The 21,226-nt window shown below is 33.7% G+C and overlaps 1 protein-coding gene across 1 annotated transcript; it reads left to right on the forward strand.

Annotated features, from left to right (window-relative positions):
• Positions 1–7,647: 7,647 nt before the first annotated feature.
• Positions 7,648–11,077, forward strand: LOC127092837 (BTB/POZ domain-containing protein At1g21780). The gene is made up of 4 exons (XM_051031729.1): positions 7,648–7,960; positions 8,068–8,228; positions 9,902–10,017; positions 10,257–11,077. Exons 1-4 carry the CDS (start codon positions 7,848–7,850, stop codon positions 10,854–10,856), a joined length of 990 nt encoding a protein of 329 aa, XP_050887686.1. The 5' UTR covers positions 7,648–7,847; the 3' UTR covers positions 10,857–11,077.
• Positions 11,078–21,226: the final 10,149 nt, after the last annotated feature.

The following is a 21,226-nucleotide window of genomic DNA, read 5'->3' on the forward strand; positions in this document are numbered from 1 at the left end:
AAGAGAATCAACTTGATTCGATTAATTATTAAGAAAATGAGATTTGAATAATTCAACCAAGTCAAATGTTATGAACCTATTTGTTTAACTATATTTCTAGTACCTAAAAACAAGATAAATCTAATACATAATAAATAAATAAATGAATTATAATAAATAAATAAGAAAAAATGAATTAAAATAAAAAAGTGCATGGCATATTTTAAACTAAACTAAAAATTTATTTTTATCATATATAAAAGAAGTTACTACTAATGTAACTACTATTATAAAAAAACAATTCAAAGTCCCCACATACACGTTCAATTACATAACTTCAAAAGTTATTATTGTAAAAATTAAACTTAATAATAATAGAATTGTCCTAATGTATAATTAGTTAACAACATAATATTAAAATTCAAAAAGTGAGATAAATAATTTAGATTTGTGTGGACTTTTCAACAATAAACTTATGTTCCTGGAAATAGTAAAACACATGGTTGTTTCAACCGACACACAAAATAAGAGTTCTTCTTTCTTTCATTCGGTTCCGCATTAATCAAACACGAAGAAACAATCACAAATCATTTTCCATTCTCTCTTTTTTAAAACAAATCAAAACAACAAGGTTGAATCATGATATAGAAATAGAAAATGGAAAGATGCGAAAAGAAACCTTCGGTGGCGGCAATGGTGGAACGAGTGTGAGTTAGTGTGACAGTAAGCAGTGAGTATGGTTTCGTTATGTATTGTTGTTCGTTCTGAGTTTCCTCTCTTTCTCGACGACTTTAGGTATGGCTCACGTGGAGTGCGTGTGTATGGTTCACGGTGGTGATATGGTGATGAAACGACAATGTGGAGTGGTTTTTGTCGATGTTACAGTGGAGATGACGATGGTGTTGTGCGGTAACTACATGAAGAAAGTGAGATATTTATGGTTTGTGTGATGTTTTGCATTTTATTTGAAATGAGAAACAAGTGTGTTGTGGCTTAGAGATAGAGTAGATGATGGTGATCTAAGGGATGGTGATGATGTGTTGCACATGGCGGTTGAGATAGGAGTGTGTGTTGGTGATGGAAAGAATGGAGATTTGAAAGAGGTAGACGAGAGTTGAGAAATAAAGAGGATCTTTCAAAGATGAGTCTAATCAATGGGAAGATGCGTCTTTTAAAACGGGAATGAGAGAGTATATTAAGGCAATGTGTTTTGCCTCTTTTTGTTTTACTAAAAAAACATGTTTCTTTTCTTTCTCCTTTCTAGAGAGAGACGTTATAATATGGGTAGACAAGTCATTGGTACCCCTCATATCTTCTTTTATTTGATTGATGACCATCTTCTATCACGTGATTGGATGGATCTTGAAAGAAAATGAAGAAACCCCCCAAAAGTCCAAGTGGGGTGCGGTTTATGAGAGTACCATGTTTCCTCTAGCTGGCATTGCTTCCCCATTTTTTAAATTAACTTTCATTATTATTTCTTAGTTGTGATTGATCAAGAGAGGTGGACATAGATAACTAATATGGATCAAAGATCAAATGGATTCGATGGTTAAGATGAAAACAAAGAAACACAATTAATTTAAAATATCTAGAATGCCCCCCTTCTAAAAGCTTTAATTGATAAAATCAAATTAAATCAATGAAAACCCCTAAAATTCACACATTCTTAAATAAATACAATAAAAATAAATTGAAGACAAAAAATTCCTATTAAACTTTTCTGAATATTTTGACAAAATAATAAACATAAATTGATTGAATATGAATAAAAATCGAACGTAAAAGTGTCCGGAAAATTAAACTGGATGCACCAAAATTATCAACGGGAAATAAGCTTCTCGGAAACATACAGGTTTTGATTAAATTTTGAAATAAAAAATGAGCGGTTAAAAGACTCGGATTGATTAAAATGCAGCTAAAAAAGTAGTCAAAAACTTAAAACGAGCACGCCCAATCGAACTACGTGAAATGTAGGTCAATAAAACTGACGTCTGCAAGTTGAATTTTGAAATTTTTTGCCACATAATTCGAAGTATATTTGAGAAATGATTCGACCGGTCTGTTTGTAGATCTGAAAAATTTATTTGGCTGATATTTTAAGCATTATGCGGAATGAAATGAATGTTATGACAAGTATAAAAATGAAAATGTCTTGTAAATGCACCAAAATGATGTCTGAATAATCGTAAACAGACAATCAGATGTAACTAAATCGCCTTGGACCATTTTCTTCTGATTCTCCATCACAAATAAAACCCTATAAAGAATCATACACGGTAATACTCTTGATTGTCACTATCTGACCCTCTGAAACAAGATGCAACTGAATGAATGATGCACCGAGATTCGAGAAATCAAATCTTTCGCCTTCTTAATCAACATATTACTGAATGAATGTTATCAAGATCGGATAAAATGCCATAACTCTGACTTTTCCTCTAAACCCCAATAAATGCTTTTAACTTATGAAATGCACTCCAAAAATGGATCGATATGCTGTACGGATGCAAGTAAAAAAACCTAGGATAAAATTTAGGGTATGACAGTTGCCCCTATTTAAACATCTTTAACTAGAGGATATGAAGAACTCTTGTCTTCAAATCGTCACGGTGAAAGATAGTTTAAATACCAAACATTCCCAAATTTTTCCCTTCTTTACAAAAGAATGATATGCTCATGATTACGAATGAATGTACACAGGTTAAGAAATACTCTTGATTTCTTAATCATCAGATGACAATGAAAATGAATACAATGAGATTTAGGAAATACTCTTGATTTCCTAATCGCCGGGTGATATGAATATAATGAAGTTTAAAAGTACTCTTAACTCCTTAAAAAGTGAATGCAAATGAATTAAGAAGTACTCTCGATTTCTTAATCATGATAATGCTAAATGATATGGATGCTAAGAAGTACTCTTGACTCCTTAGAGATAAATGAATTAATAAATGCTCTTGATTTATTAATCATATGAATGTAAATGATCTAAGAAATGCTCTTGATTTCTTAGATGCGATGCAGCTGAATTAAGAAATACTCTTGATTCCTTAATCATGAATGTAGGTTAAGAAGTGCTCTTGACTTCTTAAAGATGATTAAGAAATACTCTTGATTTCTTAATCATGAATGTAAATGAAATGTGTATGACTTAAGAGATACTTTTGATTTCTTAATCATGAGAATGCATATGAATTAAGAAATACTCTTGATTCCTTAATCATGAATGTAACTGAAATATGTATGAGTTAAGAAATACTCTTGATTTCTTAATCATGAAAATGTAGATGAATTAAGAAATACTCTTGATTCCTTAATCATGAATGTAAATTAAATGATAAATGCTCTTGATTTCTCAGATGATATGCAGATGAATGGGTTTCAGAGATTCATGTTCAGCTGCTATTGACTGCCCGTAAATCGTTGGGATGAATCTGTTACAAAGTAACCATTTGACTGTTCTTTAGACGTCTCGTTGAAGGAAGACACTCCTGGGGGAACAAATGATCATATTCAGATGCTCATGGCTAAAAATGTCATATTCCACAACTCTTGGCTGAAAAAGATTGCATTCAACTGCCCTTTGTTGACGCAAAATTGTAAAATAAAGTAGCGCTCAACTGCTCTTGACTGAAACTACTGCATTCAACTGCTCTCGGTTGAAGCAAAGTTGTAAAATAAAATAGTGTTCAATTGCTTTTTGTTTGAAACCACTGCATCCAACTACTCTTGGTTGATGCAAACTGCATAAAATAAAATGACGTGTATTTTAAGCATTATGTGGAATGAAATGAATGTTATGACAAGTATAAAAATGAAAATGTCTTGTAAATGCACCAAAATGTTGTATGAATAATCGTGAACAGACAATTAGATGTAACTGAATCGCCCTTGGACCATTTTCTTCTGATTCTCCATCACAATTAAAACCTTATAAAGAATCAGACACATGTAATACTCTTGATTGTCACGATCTGATGATCTGAAACAAGATGCGACTGAATGAATGATGCACTGAGATTCAAGAAATCAAATCTTTCGCCTTCTTAATCAACATAGTACTTAATGAATGTTATCAAGATCAAATAAAATGCAAGAACTCTGACTTTTCCTCTAAACCCCAATAAATGCTTTTAACTTATGAAATGCACTCCAGAAATGGATCGATTATGCTTTGCGGATGCGGGTAAAAAAACCTAGGGTAAAATTTAGGGTATGACAGCTGGCTCACTCACTCATGAATATAAATGCTATATTGCTTATGGGTGAGCGCTATCGATTAACACTTATTTGTAGTTGGACGAGTTGTTTATTCTATTATACACATCCTACTAATATGGAAGTACCATTTTTGTCTTCACCCCCGGTAATGATGTTGGTCCCTAGAAGTCCTTCGACATTCGGTTGATGGTGTGTCTAAAAGGGAGGTTGAACTCTACTTTCATGGATCTGGCTAGATTATCCTCAAGATGGATTACTTAGAAATCACCGTTGAAGGAGTGACGATGTTTTTTAGGATGACATCTAGCCGACATTAATATCAACTGGTTCCTCTTTATTTTGGTGCGACTGATTCCTCTTCATTATGGTGATACTCTCCCTTCAAGTGGACTGGAAATCTTCAATGTCTCGTTTACTCAACATGATCTACCAAGGATGCCATTGAAGTCACCCTTACATTAAATTACCAGGGAGATAAGGGTTACCTTCCTCTCGCCTTCTCTTAATGATAACACCAGATTTTTCATTCCATGGGGATGGGTTGCTGAATTATTGAAGGTCAACAAATTTCCGCTATTGTATGGGTTTAGGTCTAGTTAACATAGATTTATTTGTTCGAGCATGTCGGCACAAAATATGTTACACGAACTTCCATCATCTACAAAAATTCATGTGAGCATGTGATATGCGATGATGATTGTTAGACTTAGTGGCGATATGCGTTCGGAGCTCCATCTATCTTCTCGCGATCGAGAAATCCTACTCCTGTTAGTGTTGGGTAGGAATATGGAGTAGATAAATAATCTATATGGGGGTGAATTAAAAAAATGGTTGATACTCAAAGTGAGATATCAAATATTTTCAAACACACAGAAGTCTTAAAGTGAAAATAGAGACCTTATGCTTGTATTGGAAATCAATCATGATTACATATACGTAACTTGCAAACACACAAATAGTTTAAGGACAATACACAAAAAGTTGCTAGCTACATCAAATTGATGAATTGTAAATTAAACGAGATGTGTTCTTTACACAAATTCAATTATTGTAGGATTCTAGCACCACTAGTCTGCAAATTTTAATCACCAATAAAACTCAATTAGATTCCAATTCCAACAAAACATACACTTACATAATAAATTGCTACCAACATGAATTAACAATAAACTACGCAAAGAAACAAACAACTTACACATGCAATAACCTACGAAAATTAAATGTGATATATATATATATATATATATATATATATATATATATATATATAGAGAGAGAGAGAGAGAGAGAGAGAGAGAGAGAGAGAGAGAGAGAGAGAGAGAGAGAGAGAGAGAGTACACTAGGACGTATAGTGGTTTGGCTCTCTCCCAAATTAAAATCCTAAGGAACCCCCACAGTAGTTATTAGAACATGAACTTGAAGAGGATGATGACAATGATGATTGATGAAAAACCTTTAATACTTCCACTTTCTTCTTCTTCTTCTCCTCTTCTCTCCTTAAGACCACTATTTATCTTTTCTCAACATCAAAATTTTAATTAAGGGAGTAAATTAGACATTTTGGGTAGATTATTGATGTTTTGATTTTCTTTTGTGCCAAGTTAACTTGATTCCCCTACTTGATCTCACATGCAAGGATGAAATATGAGCTTGACCATGATCTCTTTCTTCTTCCTCATTCCCTCACCCTCGCCTTATTTTCTCTTGGGAGATCTCTCTTTCAATTTAGATTTTGGGTAAGGGGAAGAGTGAGAATTATGAGTGAATTCTTAGAACTTTGGACCTATATACCTGTCCATGGAAAATACCAATTTTCCCCTTGTACTTAATTCAAACTTCTAATCATGACATCACTGCTTACTTAGGCATATTCATCTGGTGCTTTACTTCTTTTGTATGAATCCTATTACGTAATGACTCACTTGGTTGCGGCAAAATTCAAGACTTGGGTCATACAACATTAAACATGGTCCTCAAGCATTTTTGGTCTGCTTGTAAGGCTTTATCAAGGTATTTCACACCCATCCCGCATGATTGAGTATGGACTGAACACTTTATGGTCAATTCATCGAGACCATTCTCTTAGCCTTACATGTTGATCAACAAAATAAAATATACTTGTCCCATCATGGTTCACCAACCGATAAAGGATGAACACACAATAAGGGGATAAAGACGTAGTGGCTATATGTAAACCATAACTCAGGTATCTACGTATTATGACCTACTAAGACTCTATCGAAAGAGAGAAAGTCCATAACTGTATAACTTTCGTATCAGTCACACAACCATAACCACTCAAGGTCATCCCACAATAATTCGTAACTAAGCCAAGAGTGAAATCTTCCTTTGTAGCTCGTAGGCCATGGTCTGTACATGTAGTACTCACTACCAAGTATGACGTGTGGGTCACTAACCTTCCTACTCTATCTCATGGAAGCTTTAGCCCACATTTTTCGAGCATACAATTGGAATTATACGTCTAGATAAGGATCATTAACATTTTTAAACATGACGAAAATGATAACTCACATATCCTGCGTCAATAGGAATACTGCAATGTTGTATACGTATGATACCACTCACATGGGGGTCCATATCCGAGGCCACGTGCACAAGTAAATAATCAAATTCCATTTTAAAGTAATCTATCCATATACTATAGACATGACAGATGGAGAACTAGACATGTCTCCTTGAGGTTATCACCTCGTAACCCCTTCCACTTCTACTGCTTACGAATATACTCAATCATAAGAGTTCAATACGTCCAAGATTTGCTCATACCGAATATGACTAATTCAGGTTGGCCTGATAATCCCTAGTTCTTATTGATATCTTATACACCGTATGTACTCAAAGGCTTGACCACATCAGTATATCACATATGAGCTTAGCCTTGATCGAGTGAGCTAACTCCTATCACAACTCCTCTATAAGACTCTAACTCACTCTTGGGAGTAACTTCTCTATGGGCCTCTAACTTACTAGTGTGATTACTCCTCTATGGGCCTCTAATCCACTAGTGAGATTCCTTTTCTATGGATCTCTAACTCACTCGCGAGGTTACTTTTCAATGGGCCTTAACACATTCACAAGATTTCTCCTCTATAGGTCTCTAACCCACTCGTGAGGTCTAACATTGCTTACTGTGTCTTACAATCCGAACATATGCATTGAGGCGACATCATCATCCTCTATAACCATATTCAGACGACACAATGTTCAATTAAAAAGGAAAAAAAGATTTTTTTAAATTTTTTTTATAACATTATAATTTCCAATACATTGAAAATCCACAAATTTTATAAAAACTTAATCTTTTAAGGATTTAAAATATGCCCTTTATATTTTCTTTGGCATTTCCTTTATTATAGTTACTATTTTTATAATACTATGTGGATTTTCATTTAATAATACAAGTGATGTCTTATGTATTAAGCATCCCACTTTATTAGGATGTACACCATCTTCTTGAAAGCTTTTGACTTTAGTTTAGATGAATGAAGACGTTTTACTTTTTTTCCACAAGAAGACAGAGTCTAACAATTGCTTCTCTGCCCAACGTTTGTTGGATGAAGAGTGAAGAACTAACTCATTCATGAGCCAGTGTTGTTAACTAACAATTTGCGAAAGAAGCAAAAATGGGAGATTCCAAGGTTGAAACCATTTCACGATTAGCTCAATGGAAAATCGACAACTTCGGACCCTGTTCTTACAAGAAATCCGATCCTTTCAAACTCGGAATTTGGAACTGGTAAACTAACCACACACACACAAACACATACGTTGTTTAATGAATTCAATTATATAGTAATGTTCGATTTTTGGGTTTTTTCATGTTCTTGCTTTGTTCAATTTCAGGTACTTGTCTATAGAGAGAAATAGGTATTTGTATATTCATCTGTTTCCTGAACATTCGCGTGTTTCTAAAGAACAGCCTCCTATTGCTCGGTTCATTCTTCGAGTTTCGAATACTGCTTCTTCTTCATCCTCCTCCTCCCGTAGATTTTATATTTCTCCTGGTATGGTATCTCTTGTTTTCTTGTTTGAACCTTTAGGAGCTAGTTCAATTCTATAATATATATACTTGTTTTGATCATTGTATGGATCAGTCATTGCAAAATCGTTATTGAAATTGAATTCTGTGTTAGTAGGATTAATTAACATTAGGGTTAGATTGCTAACAAGAACTTAGAAAAGGTTACTATTTAGTTCAGAACTAGAAATGGTCGGTGAAATGACGAGTTAATGCCTTGCTGTGACGGAGTTGTGCTTCCGGTGCGGCGGAGAGGGGGCTGACTTGCAAGATTAGTGTTCCAACACCCAAGTCAGTCAGAGAATGATGAATAATGTGAGAGAGAATATGAATTGAATTATACATTTTTTCTTCTCGTGGAATCTTATATATGAAAGTTGGTTGAGATGTCCAAAGCCTAGATCAGTTGCAGGGCTTTTCCTTAATGGGTCTCTTGGCCGGCCTAGAACAGTTACCGCATTTTGATTGATTTAGATTTCTCCTCTGATAGGTGATGATAGTTGATAGAGTGATGATTTTCATGGCGTAGAGGCTTAATTGACTTGGGGCTTTCAGTTTAAGGGACAATTTTTGCCATTTTCTCGTGTTTTATTTTCTTTAGTTTTGCTTGATATGAAGACTGTAATTTATCAAGTAAAGTCTCATGAACTCGAGCCGTGTTTGAAAGGGACGGAGTTAGGAGAATTTGACTCATTTAAAATGAGTAGAGTAAAGTGTGAGGATCAAGGGTTCTTATTTCAATAAAATCACAGTTTGTTATAATATGCATCTAATATCATCCATTTGATTTATTCACCATTGATTGATATTGCATACTTTAGAGGTGAGATATTCGAGCTTGGGGGTATTAATTGCGTGAAGATAGGATAGAACATTTCATGGATACTGTTGTTTTTGTAGGGTAAGAATTTAATTTTAGTTTATTTTTCCCCCAGCCGTCCTTACTATGTACCTGCTACTACTAATGAATATTCAAGAAGGGTGTTAAGACTAATGAATATTCAAGAAGGGTGTTAAGAAGAGACTGATTGGGGTTAAAACAAAATTATCGTTGCCGTGTCAATGTAAGTGACGTGTACGTGCTATACAATTTGAGAGATATTTTTAATGATTGAATAAAGATGAAGACCAGTTCTATCCCATATCTCTCAAATTGTAGAGCCGCATGCATGAACACCAAACACAACACTGACACCACTAATAATTTGAGAAGTAAAACTAATTGAATGTAATCGATGTCGGACACCGCACACATGTTGATCACGGATACCCATTCAATCTAAAGTGTCATTAATGCATAAGTATTGAACAGAATCCATTTTTAGTTGTTTGATTTTCTTCATTCTTATTGTTCTTTGTTAACAATCTATATGACAAAGCCTAGTGATATTCTACTCCATTTCATTCGTTTTCGGTGATCAAAACATAGTGAAAAGAGGTGTGAAAATCATGGCCATAACGTTCTGTCTGCATACACTGCCATGGTCTTTATGATGTATTACAATACAAGGCTTATATTTCTAGGTTCCCTAAATTTTTGTGTTAGCACCTTAACTTTGCAACCAATAAGTTTAATATCGCATTTACCTGTTGGGTACTTTAAGATTGTATGATGAAATGCTGATGGAGGTTGGTATTTATGTGCCTGTAATGCCACAGTTCATGAAAGGGTGCTTAGAACATGTGACGACTTTGTCTGGCCTGTGGATACTACATTCCTTGGTCGCTTGATTATTGATGTTGAATTTCTTGACCTGAAGATCTATCCTCTGAATGTGAGTCTCTAATTTTTATAATCATCACTATGTGAATACGATGTTGATCTAAATGGATAAAATATATGACTTAAGACTTGGTTTGGATAAAAAATTTACAAACAGTTTATTAAATATTGTCGAGTTAATAGCATATCATGTTTTCTATCCGATGATTTGTATTGCACTTGGGAAATCTCTGAACTAGTGTTATTGTTACTTCTTAACCTTTGATCTTTTTTTTTCCGTCGGAGAGTCAGGGTGGAGAAGCCAGTTCTATATGGCCATCTGACGGAAAACTGCAATCTGTTGCAACTCAAAACACTCTCCGAAGCCTCTCTCGCATGCTTGACGAAGCTATACACGCTGATCTCACCATTATAACTGCCGACGGTACGCTTAAGGCTCATAAGGCAGTTATGACTGCAACTTCTCCTGTGTTCGAGGCCTCATATCATGACAGCGACAGTGAGAAAGAGTCATCTACAATCCACATAGAAAACATGTCACAAGAATCCTGCACAGCCCTTCTGAGTTACATGTACGGAACAATAAAACCTGAAGATTTCTGGAAGCACAGGCTTGCATTGCTTGGAGCAGCCAATAGATACGAAATCAGTGATTTGAAAGATGCGTGCGAGGAAAGCCTACTCGAAGATCTTAACTCGGGAAATGTTCTGGATAGACTAAATGAGGCATGGATGTACCAGCTGCACAAGTTGAAGAAAGGATGTTTCGCGTTCTTATTTGATTTTGGTAAGATATATGATGTTAGAGATGAAATAAATACGTTTTTTCGCCATGCAGAAAGGGAGCTAATGTTGGAGATGTTTCAAGAAGTGCTTACAATTTGGAAATAGGTTTATATCACTGAAATTTTATGGCACCCTTGTGTCTGCAATATGATAGATCTATGTGTATAATCATGTTTTCAGTTTTTATGTAGATATTCTCTCTCAACAACCTAGCTGTTAAAATGTCAAATGAAGGAGTACATTGTTATGTAGATAAGTGGCAAATGATTTTGTTGTAACATGTATTGTATTTCATGATTTCTAAAACTCCTACATCATTTCTTAGAGCTGTTGCATTTCATTTGATGTACTTATATATACACGCAGAAGCATGTTTATAGCATGACTCCTTTACACACACTATTAGAAGTGGAAGCAAGCCAGACTGTTTTACAGGGTCTATTTAGAAGTGGAAATAGTGAGGCCTCCACCTTGGAGCTCCTATTTTTTCATGCCTCAAAATTTTAAAATTTTAATTTAATTAATACTATTATTTTTTTTAAAATATTAATTGCTTTATATCATATGGTACGCATTTGGCTTATTAACCTTTTTGGTATTTAGAATAGTGATTTTTTTATATCAAAATAATCCATTTTCCCCTAAATTTAATCCATTTTCAAAAAAGAAAGAAAAAGAAACGCAATGGTGGTGTTAGGTGAAATAACGACTGCACCTAAAATTACAGTGGTGGTGCTAATTGGATTGACACCTGTATATGGTGTTGTCAATCCAATTGAAACTAGTGTGCATCCTTTCAATGATGGTGTCAATGCATCTGACGTCAATGTGTATTCAAAGGCATTAGAAATCTACTAATAACCATGTTGGTGAGAGCAACATATTATAAGTTGAGATTACTTTTCGCAACTAGAAGCGAAAAATTGAGTTCGATGTTACGGTTGGGACAATTATTCAGTGAAAGCTGCATGGAAGTGACGAAGGATGAAACTATCAAAGTTAGCACACATGCGGTTATAGTCTTTGACCGTCATAGACACTTTCAGTGTAAAGGAAACAATGAACCACAATAATTGGAGGCCGAATGGAGACTATCAGGTCAAATTAAATAGAGGTTGGTGCGATTGTGGCAAGTTTCAAGCCTTTCGTATGTCTTGCTCCCATTACATTGCGACATGTTCGTATGATCGCCAGGATGCTTCTAAGCATCTATCAGCCGTTTACAAAGTCATAAATATATTCAATGTGTACAATAATCTTTCCGGTGGTAGCAAATGAGGATTATTGACCTACATATCAAGGGAACATAATTTGTTACAATAAAAATATGCGACGAAAGAAAAAGAGTCGCCCTAACAACACGCGTATTAGAACAGAAATGAATACGACTGATAAAATGGTAAGATTATGTGATATATGCCATCAGCCCGGACACAATCGAAAAAATTATTCCAATGTTGAAGCAAGTTTTGCATGATCATTTATTTTTTTCTTTAAATTTTTGTAACCTTGATATTTATAATATATATAACAACTTTTGGTTACAACAAAAATAACACAAACACTTCTAAAATAAACAACACACGTAAACACGCATAAAACAACAACACAAACAACAAATAAAAAAGACTTAACACCACAACATATCTAAGAAATTACAACAATCAAAACAATATCATCTAATGCAAACATCATATCCCTAACACCATTTTCATCTTTAACTCGCATCCACACACACTGCATAACATTATTGTCAACTGCAATTGAGATGTACGAAACAAGCCTCTCGATTCTTATAATTTTCCCAATCATTAATCTCTTCGTCTAACCAACTTTTAAAACTCGTTTCAAGATGCTCGAAATTTTGGATGTTCAAAAAATGCATTTTTATCGGAGGTTTCATTGAGGAATAACATACATGCCCATCTCTTTTAACAATCATGATAGAGGTAGTGAAAAAAACAAAAAAAGAATATGAAAGGAGGTGTGAAGTAAATGCTAGAAGACACATCTATTTATACTAAAAAAATACTATACACACTGGCCCCAAATGAATTGGCGCAACCATTGAAAGGATGCACACTATCGTCAATTGGGTTGACAATACCATATACAGGCGTCAATCCAATTGGCGCCACCACTGTAATTTTAGGTGCAGTCGTCAATTCGTCTGGCATCACCACTATGTTTCATTTTGTTTTTGAAAGTGAGTTAGTTTGTGAAAAATGTGAAATTGTGAGTTATTTTGGAAATATATTTGAAAAAGTGGATTATTTGGATAAAAAATTATATACTCGTGGGATGCATAGTAAATTAATTATTTTAACATATAATTAATATTAAATTGAACTAAAATACATAATCTAACTATATTTTTAACTAATTTTGGATATTATATAGTCATTTACAAAAAATGAAATGAGATTTATAATAACATAAGTGATGAAGACATGAATCTCATGTTTCACAAATTTAAGAAACTCTCAATATACGAAAAATAAATTTCAAAATTTTAGAAGCAAAGATCGTCATTTGTTCCAACTTGCTTTCAATATGGAAAGAAATGTCATATAAATCTAAATTTTCCTCGGAACCAGAATAAGAAAAAATCTAAAAAATTCAGAAAGCCACAGAAAAGAAACAAATAATGCAATACATAATTTGGAGCGACAATGATATGGAACTTTAAGATGAAACAGGGGATGAATCGAACACCTGTCTTATGGGAAATTAAGAAGATGACGAGGTAACTTATTACTTTTTTTTTATGATGATTTTTTTTTTCATATATGTAAAGAGTTAAAGAAAGAACCAAATAATTAAAACACCTTATTTCTACCTCTAAGACTACTATTTCTTCCCTTGAGATAGAAAATAAAAATTGTTGGAAGAAATAAATGGTCTTAAAGAGAAAGAAAATATTTTAACTAAAAATGTTTCCCCTTCTTCTCTTTCTCACGAGGGTATGGTTGAACCTATCAAGTGAGAACAATGCAATATTTTAAAAAATAAAATTGATGATTTTCATAACACACTTGATAAGTTTATCAAATGAAGAGACAACTTAAATCTTTTATTGGATAATCAAAGAGCCTTGTATACAAAAGTCGGTCTAAGTTATGAATGTAAAAATAATGTCAAAATTTTTTAGCAAAATATGCATTGATAATAAGACCTCCAAACACAATACTCTTAAATATATTTGCTGCAAGAAAAATGGTCAAGTCACTCTATTTTACAAGAATCAGGAATGTGTGTGATTTGAATCACAACACTCATGAACTTAAATCACAAGACTTTTTTTATTTGAATCATGCCAATCAAGAATATTTTAAAATACATGTATAGTTTGAATCATGTCTTAGCTTGTCTTGAATCATAAACACAAATTTTGATTTAAATTAAAATATCAAATTCCTCATTTTACTACCTTAATTCAAGTCATTCTTTCTTTTGTTTCAAATTATAATCTCATGATGTGAATCAAATTATTTTTTTCTTCACCTTTTTATTCCTAATCTCTAGCCCCTATTTAAATCATTTTTAGTATGACTTTAAAAATTTGGACGGGTGGACAATTGGTGATCAGATTGAGTTGGTTATTTTTTACTAGTCCAAGGATGTTCAATCAAGAAAAGAAGAGTAAGATCCAACAAACCCATATTTTCAAGAAGATTAAGAAAAAATATGAGAGTTTCTCCATTCACCAAGACTCTTCCACCTTGATTCAACCTTATGAAAAATTATGTGTTTTAGAAAAGTTTGATTTCAATTTTTTTTTAGAATTAATTTTAAAGTTTAAAAACATTTTATAAAAGGTTTTAGAAATAAGCATAAAAAGTTTAAATTGCGGAAAATAAAAGTTAAGGGAAGATAGAAGACACCATGAACTATACAGGTTCCGTCAAGAAGACTTAGTCCTATCGCCAAGATTTGATCTTGAGAGTATCCAAGTATTTGAGGAGAGGAATCGAAGGCTCTAGACCATCTCCCTTTTCGTTTAGATTATTATGAAAATAATTGGTTTAAAAGATTTTAAGAGAGGTGACAATTGTTTGACTAACTGAGTAAGGGAACTCGTATTCAAACAATCGAGGAGAGTTGTTGAATGCTCAAAACCATCTTCTTTTTCATTTCTAAATGGAATGATATTTAATCGTAATTAGGTATTTTAATTTGATTTGGATAAAAATATTCGATATTGGATCGAGGTTTGAATGTGCGTTTACGAATGAATTGGATTTTATTTAGTGTATCAATCATCTACTCGACTAATTAAAATCAAATAGGTCTCATTGTAGAAAGCCCAAGAATAAGTTTATGTGAGGTTGATGGCGATGCTAAAAGCGATTGACTTACAAAGATATGGAAAATGATCTCGACATTGAATCGAGAATTATTTAACTTTTAGTGGTTTAATATGGTTTTGAAGCTTCATACGTGGTTTACAAGAAATTACACTAATAAATGAATCAAACAAGCATATCTCAAAGAGTATGAACAATTAATAAGATATTTTAGTAGAATTAAAATCAAAGGTATCACCAAAATAAAATTTACTCAAGATATTTAAATTATTTAGATTAACAAAATTTATTCAAAATAAAAAGTAAATAAGTTAAACAAATTTTATTCAAAATAGAGAGTAAATAAATTAAACAAATAAATCAATTTTTTATTTTAATTAATCCAAACTTTAAAACAATTAGTTTTTATTCAAAATTAAAATCATAAAAAATATTCATATAATTTAAACTATGGATAAAATAAAATATAATATTTAGATTAACATTCATGAATAAAACTTTTGTGGACAAATTTCATTTAATTGAAAGTGTTCCTTTTAAATTGAAATAAAAGTATTTCTATAAATTCATTATTTCGTAATAATAAGTTGACGGTAATACCTAATTCTTCCAAAAAAAATCTATTTTATTAAACAAATTATATCCAAATATTTATTCCCTACCTCCTAAAATATGGGATTTCTTTCGGATATATATATTATTTATTACAATTTACATTTTTTTTCAATAGATATTTCACTTTATATGAAAAAATGTATTATGGACTTGTGAATTGAAAAGACAAAATTCTAAAGACTAAAACAATTATGAAAAAACCTAACAAATATTTTATTTCAATACACACCAATTTAGTTCTACATTTCTGCTAACATATCAAATTTGAGAACGACACATTGGACATGAATATGATCGATTGGTAATGCAACAATGTCTAAACCACCGATCAACACATTCTTGATGAAAAATATGCATGCACTTTGTACTAACTATGTCTTGTTTTGAACCATTGTGAAATTCTTCTAAGCAAATTGAACAAGAAAGAGTTACTATATCATCATCCACTTCAACTTTCTCTAAAGAATTCAAAGGTGTGGAAACATTCGTACCATCGCTAACATTTGATGTCGTTTCAAGGAATACATCCATCTCATAAGAGGTAGAGTTCATATGCCTAGCGTAGTCACTCATAAAAAGTAGAGTTTCTTCCAACACTTGTGGAGAAATCGGCACTGACGAGAAAGTGTTGTGCAAAAAGATATTACTTAAACTATACGGATCCAACGATTCAAAGTCGTCGTAATTACATAAGATATTGCGAGGAATAAGAAAGATATAATGTTGGGATGAAGTGGAGTGGATGTGGTGAAGTTTAATGTAAAAACAATGAGGCAAACAATAACTTGGTGAAATTGTTTGGGTTGATTCTTCGACATGGATGAGATATGATTCGTTTGAGGAAGACATGAATAATATGAATAAGAAATATGAATGGTTTTTGGTTTAGGTTAAAGAATTTTAAGAATAATATTTTGTTTTTATGGAGAAACAATTTCAAGAATCCAGCTCGGGCAAGAAAAGATATTGGGTTGGAATGTGAGATTTGTCTAACTTTAATTATATGTGAGATTGGTCTTTTAAAGTGCATTTATTGTTAGAATGTTATTTGGCAAGAGAGTGAAACCTTTTTATAACAAGTTTCTGATTAGTTTCTATAAAAAAAAAACTTTTAGATTTTATATTTTGTAAATATATATGTAATAAAAATCGGATTTTATTCAAATTTAAATTCAAAAAAAGATTGAGAGCTAAAATTTTGCTTGAACAGAGATTTAATGTGGTACATTCTTTTTATCTAGGAACAATCGGTCAAATTAAATTTGTTACAAAACATATGATATGACTCACTTTATTATATCTATATTTACATCGATCTAAGTTTAAATTATATATAAATTTTAAATAAAAACTTTTGGTACCTATATATTTTAGTTAAATATCGGTATTTTTTAATAAAAATTAGTTTATAAATTTAATTTAAATAAATAATTTTAAAAATATTATATTATAAATTAGTTAATATTATTTAATTAAATGAATTAATCAGTATCCAACTAAATTTAAAGATAGTAGAGTGTTCACTTAAACTAGAATTAAAATACTCACTTTTATTGTTGCTTTTCCTTTCATCTTTCACATTATTCAAACAATTTAATTTACAATTTCACTCTTATGTAGTCGATCAAGTAATTTTCTTTTTATCTAAGAAAATAATTTTTTAAAGAATTTTAGTTGCATTTGGGATATTTTATTAACTATGTCAGCACATTGATATTTCTACGTTTATATATATATATTTTATGTTTGATTATTTTATTTACATTTTTATTATAGCTGTTTATTTATTTTTTAGTCTAATGTTTAAATTTTATTTTTATAAAATTATGCAAGCCTTATGTTACTAGGAAATTACAAGACAAACGCTATCCGGACCCCCCAAACCAAAAAGACAATGAGAAGTCCAAGCCAAATGACCAAAATCCGGCCCAGCCGAATTTTGCCTTGTGGCGCCACAGCGTCTGTATAAGCTCGGGGCAGACTCCCTTTCTTCACCATTTTCACACCTTCAAACCTTCAAAACCCATTTTTCCACCTTGCAAAAACACCCTTGAACCCCACAAAAGCTCACACATTTCCCATCTTCACACCATACAAATCATTTTCCCAACTTCCATTTTCATTTTCATCTGTCAAAACTCATAAAAATCACACCTTTTTACAAACCCACTTCATCTTCTTCGTCACATTGCAAGAGCTACATAATGGAGTTTAATGGATTCATTCTTCAAGGAGGGAAACCGGGAGATAGGCAAAGGAAGATTATCGAACGGTTGCAAAATCGGGAGATCCTCCCAACAAGGTATGTTGATGAAAATTGTCTTTATAATTTGGGTATCTACCATAGCATATTTTATTTATTAGATAATTTAGGTTTGCATAATGTCTTTTCAAACAAAGAACCTACCTATAAGTGATTGACAATCGAATTTTTAAGTTCTTTAATCTATATTGTCAATCCTAACACTGCTAGCACAGTTGGTACTGTCTGATTTAGAATGTTTGTTGTTGAATATGAATTCAGTACCGACGAACTAGCAGGCTTGTTAGGAATCCCTCATGGGGACAGTGCTATTTGTTAGGCCCCTTTGGATTCAGATTGGTCAGCCGAGGTGTTTTCCTTCTGGCAGAGATTGTCAAACACTTCCATAAATTCTTTTGAAGGAATTCTTGCCTCGACTATCCATAACCCGGCCATCAGAGTTTTCAGATATCTGTTGGCATGTACTATTTTTGGCCGGGAGAATCCAAATAAGGTCAATGATCGAGAGCTTCTATTTTTGCAAGGAAGCCTCATAAATAGAAGAATTAATTCAGTCTCGTTCATGCTCGCGCATATGGCTTTAACTTTAAATAAAGCGGGACCGATTGTTTTCGGAGGATTGATTACGTCTATTGCTCGGGCGCTTAACCTGAACAATGAGATGGCTACCCTAGATCTCTTACCTCCTCGCACAATCAACCTAAAATTTCTGAGAGACATGAAATTCTGCTGATTGAGGAGAGAAGGAGGCTATGTGCTTATGGTTCATGGTGTAGCTATCCCATCTGTTATTTTACCATGCACTAGACGTACCGATGTACGTGATGAAAGGAATTGGACCTACACTTTAGATGCTCCACCTGTTTTGGGTCCTCTTCCTCCTAATGTTCCTGATGAGGCGGGACACGACTGATGATGAATATGATCGGAGAGAAAGATCTCCCGCACCTCATGTGTCCCCTCATCACCCTTCACCACCACACACTGCACCATCTTTTTCTTTTGCAGGTACTGCTCCTGGCTTTTATATTACAGAAGAGATGTAGCGTGACCACATGGCTAGAGAGCAAAGGCGTGACGACCTACTCTCTACCATCCAACAACAACTGGCGGATAACATGAGCTTCATGCAAGAATCGCAGCGGAGGACAGATAGATCCTATGACACTGTTTTACAGTCCCTGCAAACGATCACAAACACGCAAGCCCGTCAACAACAATACCATCGTCAACATATTGCACTCATCGAAGCCACTCAAGGTTCCATTTTGGGTAACCTTCGAAAGGTGAGGACTGCTCAGGATGCCTTACAGGCCAGGATGGATCAGAGAGACCGTCGTCGTACCCGATCCCGTCGTCCGCCTCAGGATGGCGAAGGCACCAGTGGTCAGTAGTAGGTTGTCAGGTACCTCTCCCCTTATCTTATTTCGAAACATTGGGGATAATGTTCGATTTAAGTGTGGGAAGAGACTCTATCGTCTTTTCTTTATCGCTTTTCTTTGCTGTTTTGAGTTAGTTTTTTTATTTTCTTTGTTGTTTTTAGATAGTTTGTTTATTTTTAATGCTTTTTGTTTACTTTATTTTATTTTGCTTTTAGTTTAAGTGTCTTAGATAATGCATGAGTCTGATGATTCACCAAATATAGTATATCTTTAGTACAGTCTAATCTCCCAATTACTTGAGCCCTACCAAAACAATGTTTTTTTGCAAAAGAAAACAGTGTTATTCTGAAAGTTTTTGGGTTTTAAAGACGGGTTTGAGTAAGGATGCGGTGACTTGGGAGAACTTTTTGAAACATCAGTATTGTCTTAGTACCATAGACTTCGTAAATATAGGAATCATTCCCGAAACCCCATATACCATGGCCTTAATCATCATTTCAATATAACTCCTCAGTAGTTTATCCCAACAGTCAGCTCCGGCCTACGCATCCTCTACATAGGGGACCGATGAAAATAAATGAATGGTCCAGTGAAATAAATAAAAGAAAGCAAAAAGGCAAATCCGGTATAGGTGACTCTCACAAAGTCATTTAAACCATAGAGTTGTAAAAATTTGCTACAAAAAGAAAAAGAAAAAAGAAAAAGAAAAACTTACCCGCTGTTAGTTGGTTCAGAGGTATCTGGCGCTGAACTCGGTAGGACGGAATACGATCCGATCCCCCACAACTGCAGTTGGGACAAATAAAAGGGTTTACACATATTTATGTGCCAGGAACCCCATGTTCGGATCATAATCACTAACAGGTCACTCTGCTATGAAGCATGTCGGATAACGGGCTTAATGTGATTGCGCCTGAATGAAAAGGACACAAAAAGAGATGAAGAGGCAGGCCTAGGTATTGTGGGATAATATGGGTTGGTTAATATAGGAATGAAGTTTATGTCCGTGTTTGCGGATAAGTGTCATCATGATACCCTTAGTTCACTCATTTAGTACCTATCACTGCATCTCGACTTGAACTTAGAGATCTTTCTAGCCCGAATCAATCGTTGATACCTGTTCTTCTTTTATGAGCTTTTTAGTGTTTTGCTTGAGGACAATCAAATGCTTAAGTGTGGGAGAGGTTGATGACACTGAAATTCACCGTATTTTCGACTCCGATTTCACATGCATTTTAGTTGTTTTATTGTCATTTTGTTATGTTATTACTATTTTTCTCTTTGTTTTCAGGTTTTTACTTTAATCGGAGCCCCGATCGAGAAAAGGAGTGAAAATGAGGTAAAAACCCTAAAATTCAGCATTTTACACTTGTGGCTCTCACTGTGGATGGCGTCATGGACCCTGCCATGACGTGTCACAGCTCAACTTCCCTCAACTGCCACGTTCCTCACTACTTCCACTAAGGCGCCATAATTTGGCCTTATGGCAGACGCCATGGACTTGTGGCGGGCGCCACAAGAGGAAAAGTTTTCCCTCCCATTTTCAAATTGAAGGGCTTCCTTATCATTTCCAATATTTTACTTGCCTATAAATACAGACTCGTTTTCATTTGTTTAATCATCCAAACTTAGAGCAGAGGCAAACTTAGAGCAAACTTAGTTTCACTTAGGCATATATTCAGTATTTTAAAGTGGTAATCGCTTCGCATTGGGGTGTTACCACAATTGTGTAATCAAGTCTGTGATCGAGTCTGTAATCGAGTTTGGAGCACTTTGGAAGGGAGTTAATCCTGCCGCCATTTTCATTTCCGCTTCGCATTTTATTCAACCCTCCGATTGGAGCAGGTTTTTATTACTTTGCCTTTATCTATTTTATTTTCCCGCACTCACTTTACTTTATTTATTTCT

Source organism: Lathyrus oleraceus, chromosome 6, assembly GCF_024323335.1.
Source record: "Lathyrus oleraceus cultivar Zhongwan6 chromosome 6, CAAS_Psat_ZW6_1.0, whole genome shotgun sequence".
Classification (NCBI taxonomy): Eukaryota; Viridiplantae; Streptophyta; class Magnoliopsida; order Fabales; family Fabaceae; genus Lathyrus; species Lathyrus oleraceus.

Coding starts and splice junctions, on each gene's coding strand:
- LOC127092837 (XM_051031729.1), top strand. CDS start 7,848: ATGGGAGATTCCAAGGTTGAAACCATTTCACGATTAGCTCAATGGAAA. Junction 8,229..9,901: donor TAGATTTTATATTTCTCCTG/GTATGGTATCTC, acceptor GTAATGCCACAG/TTCATGAAAGGGTGCTTAGA. Junction 10,018..10,256: donor TGAAGATCTATCCTCTGAAT/GTGAGTCTCTAA, acceptor TCGGAGAGTCAG/GGTGGAGAAGCCAGTTCTAT.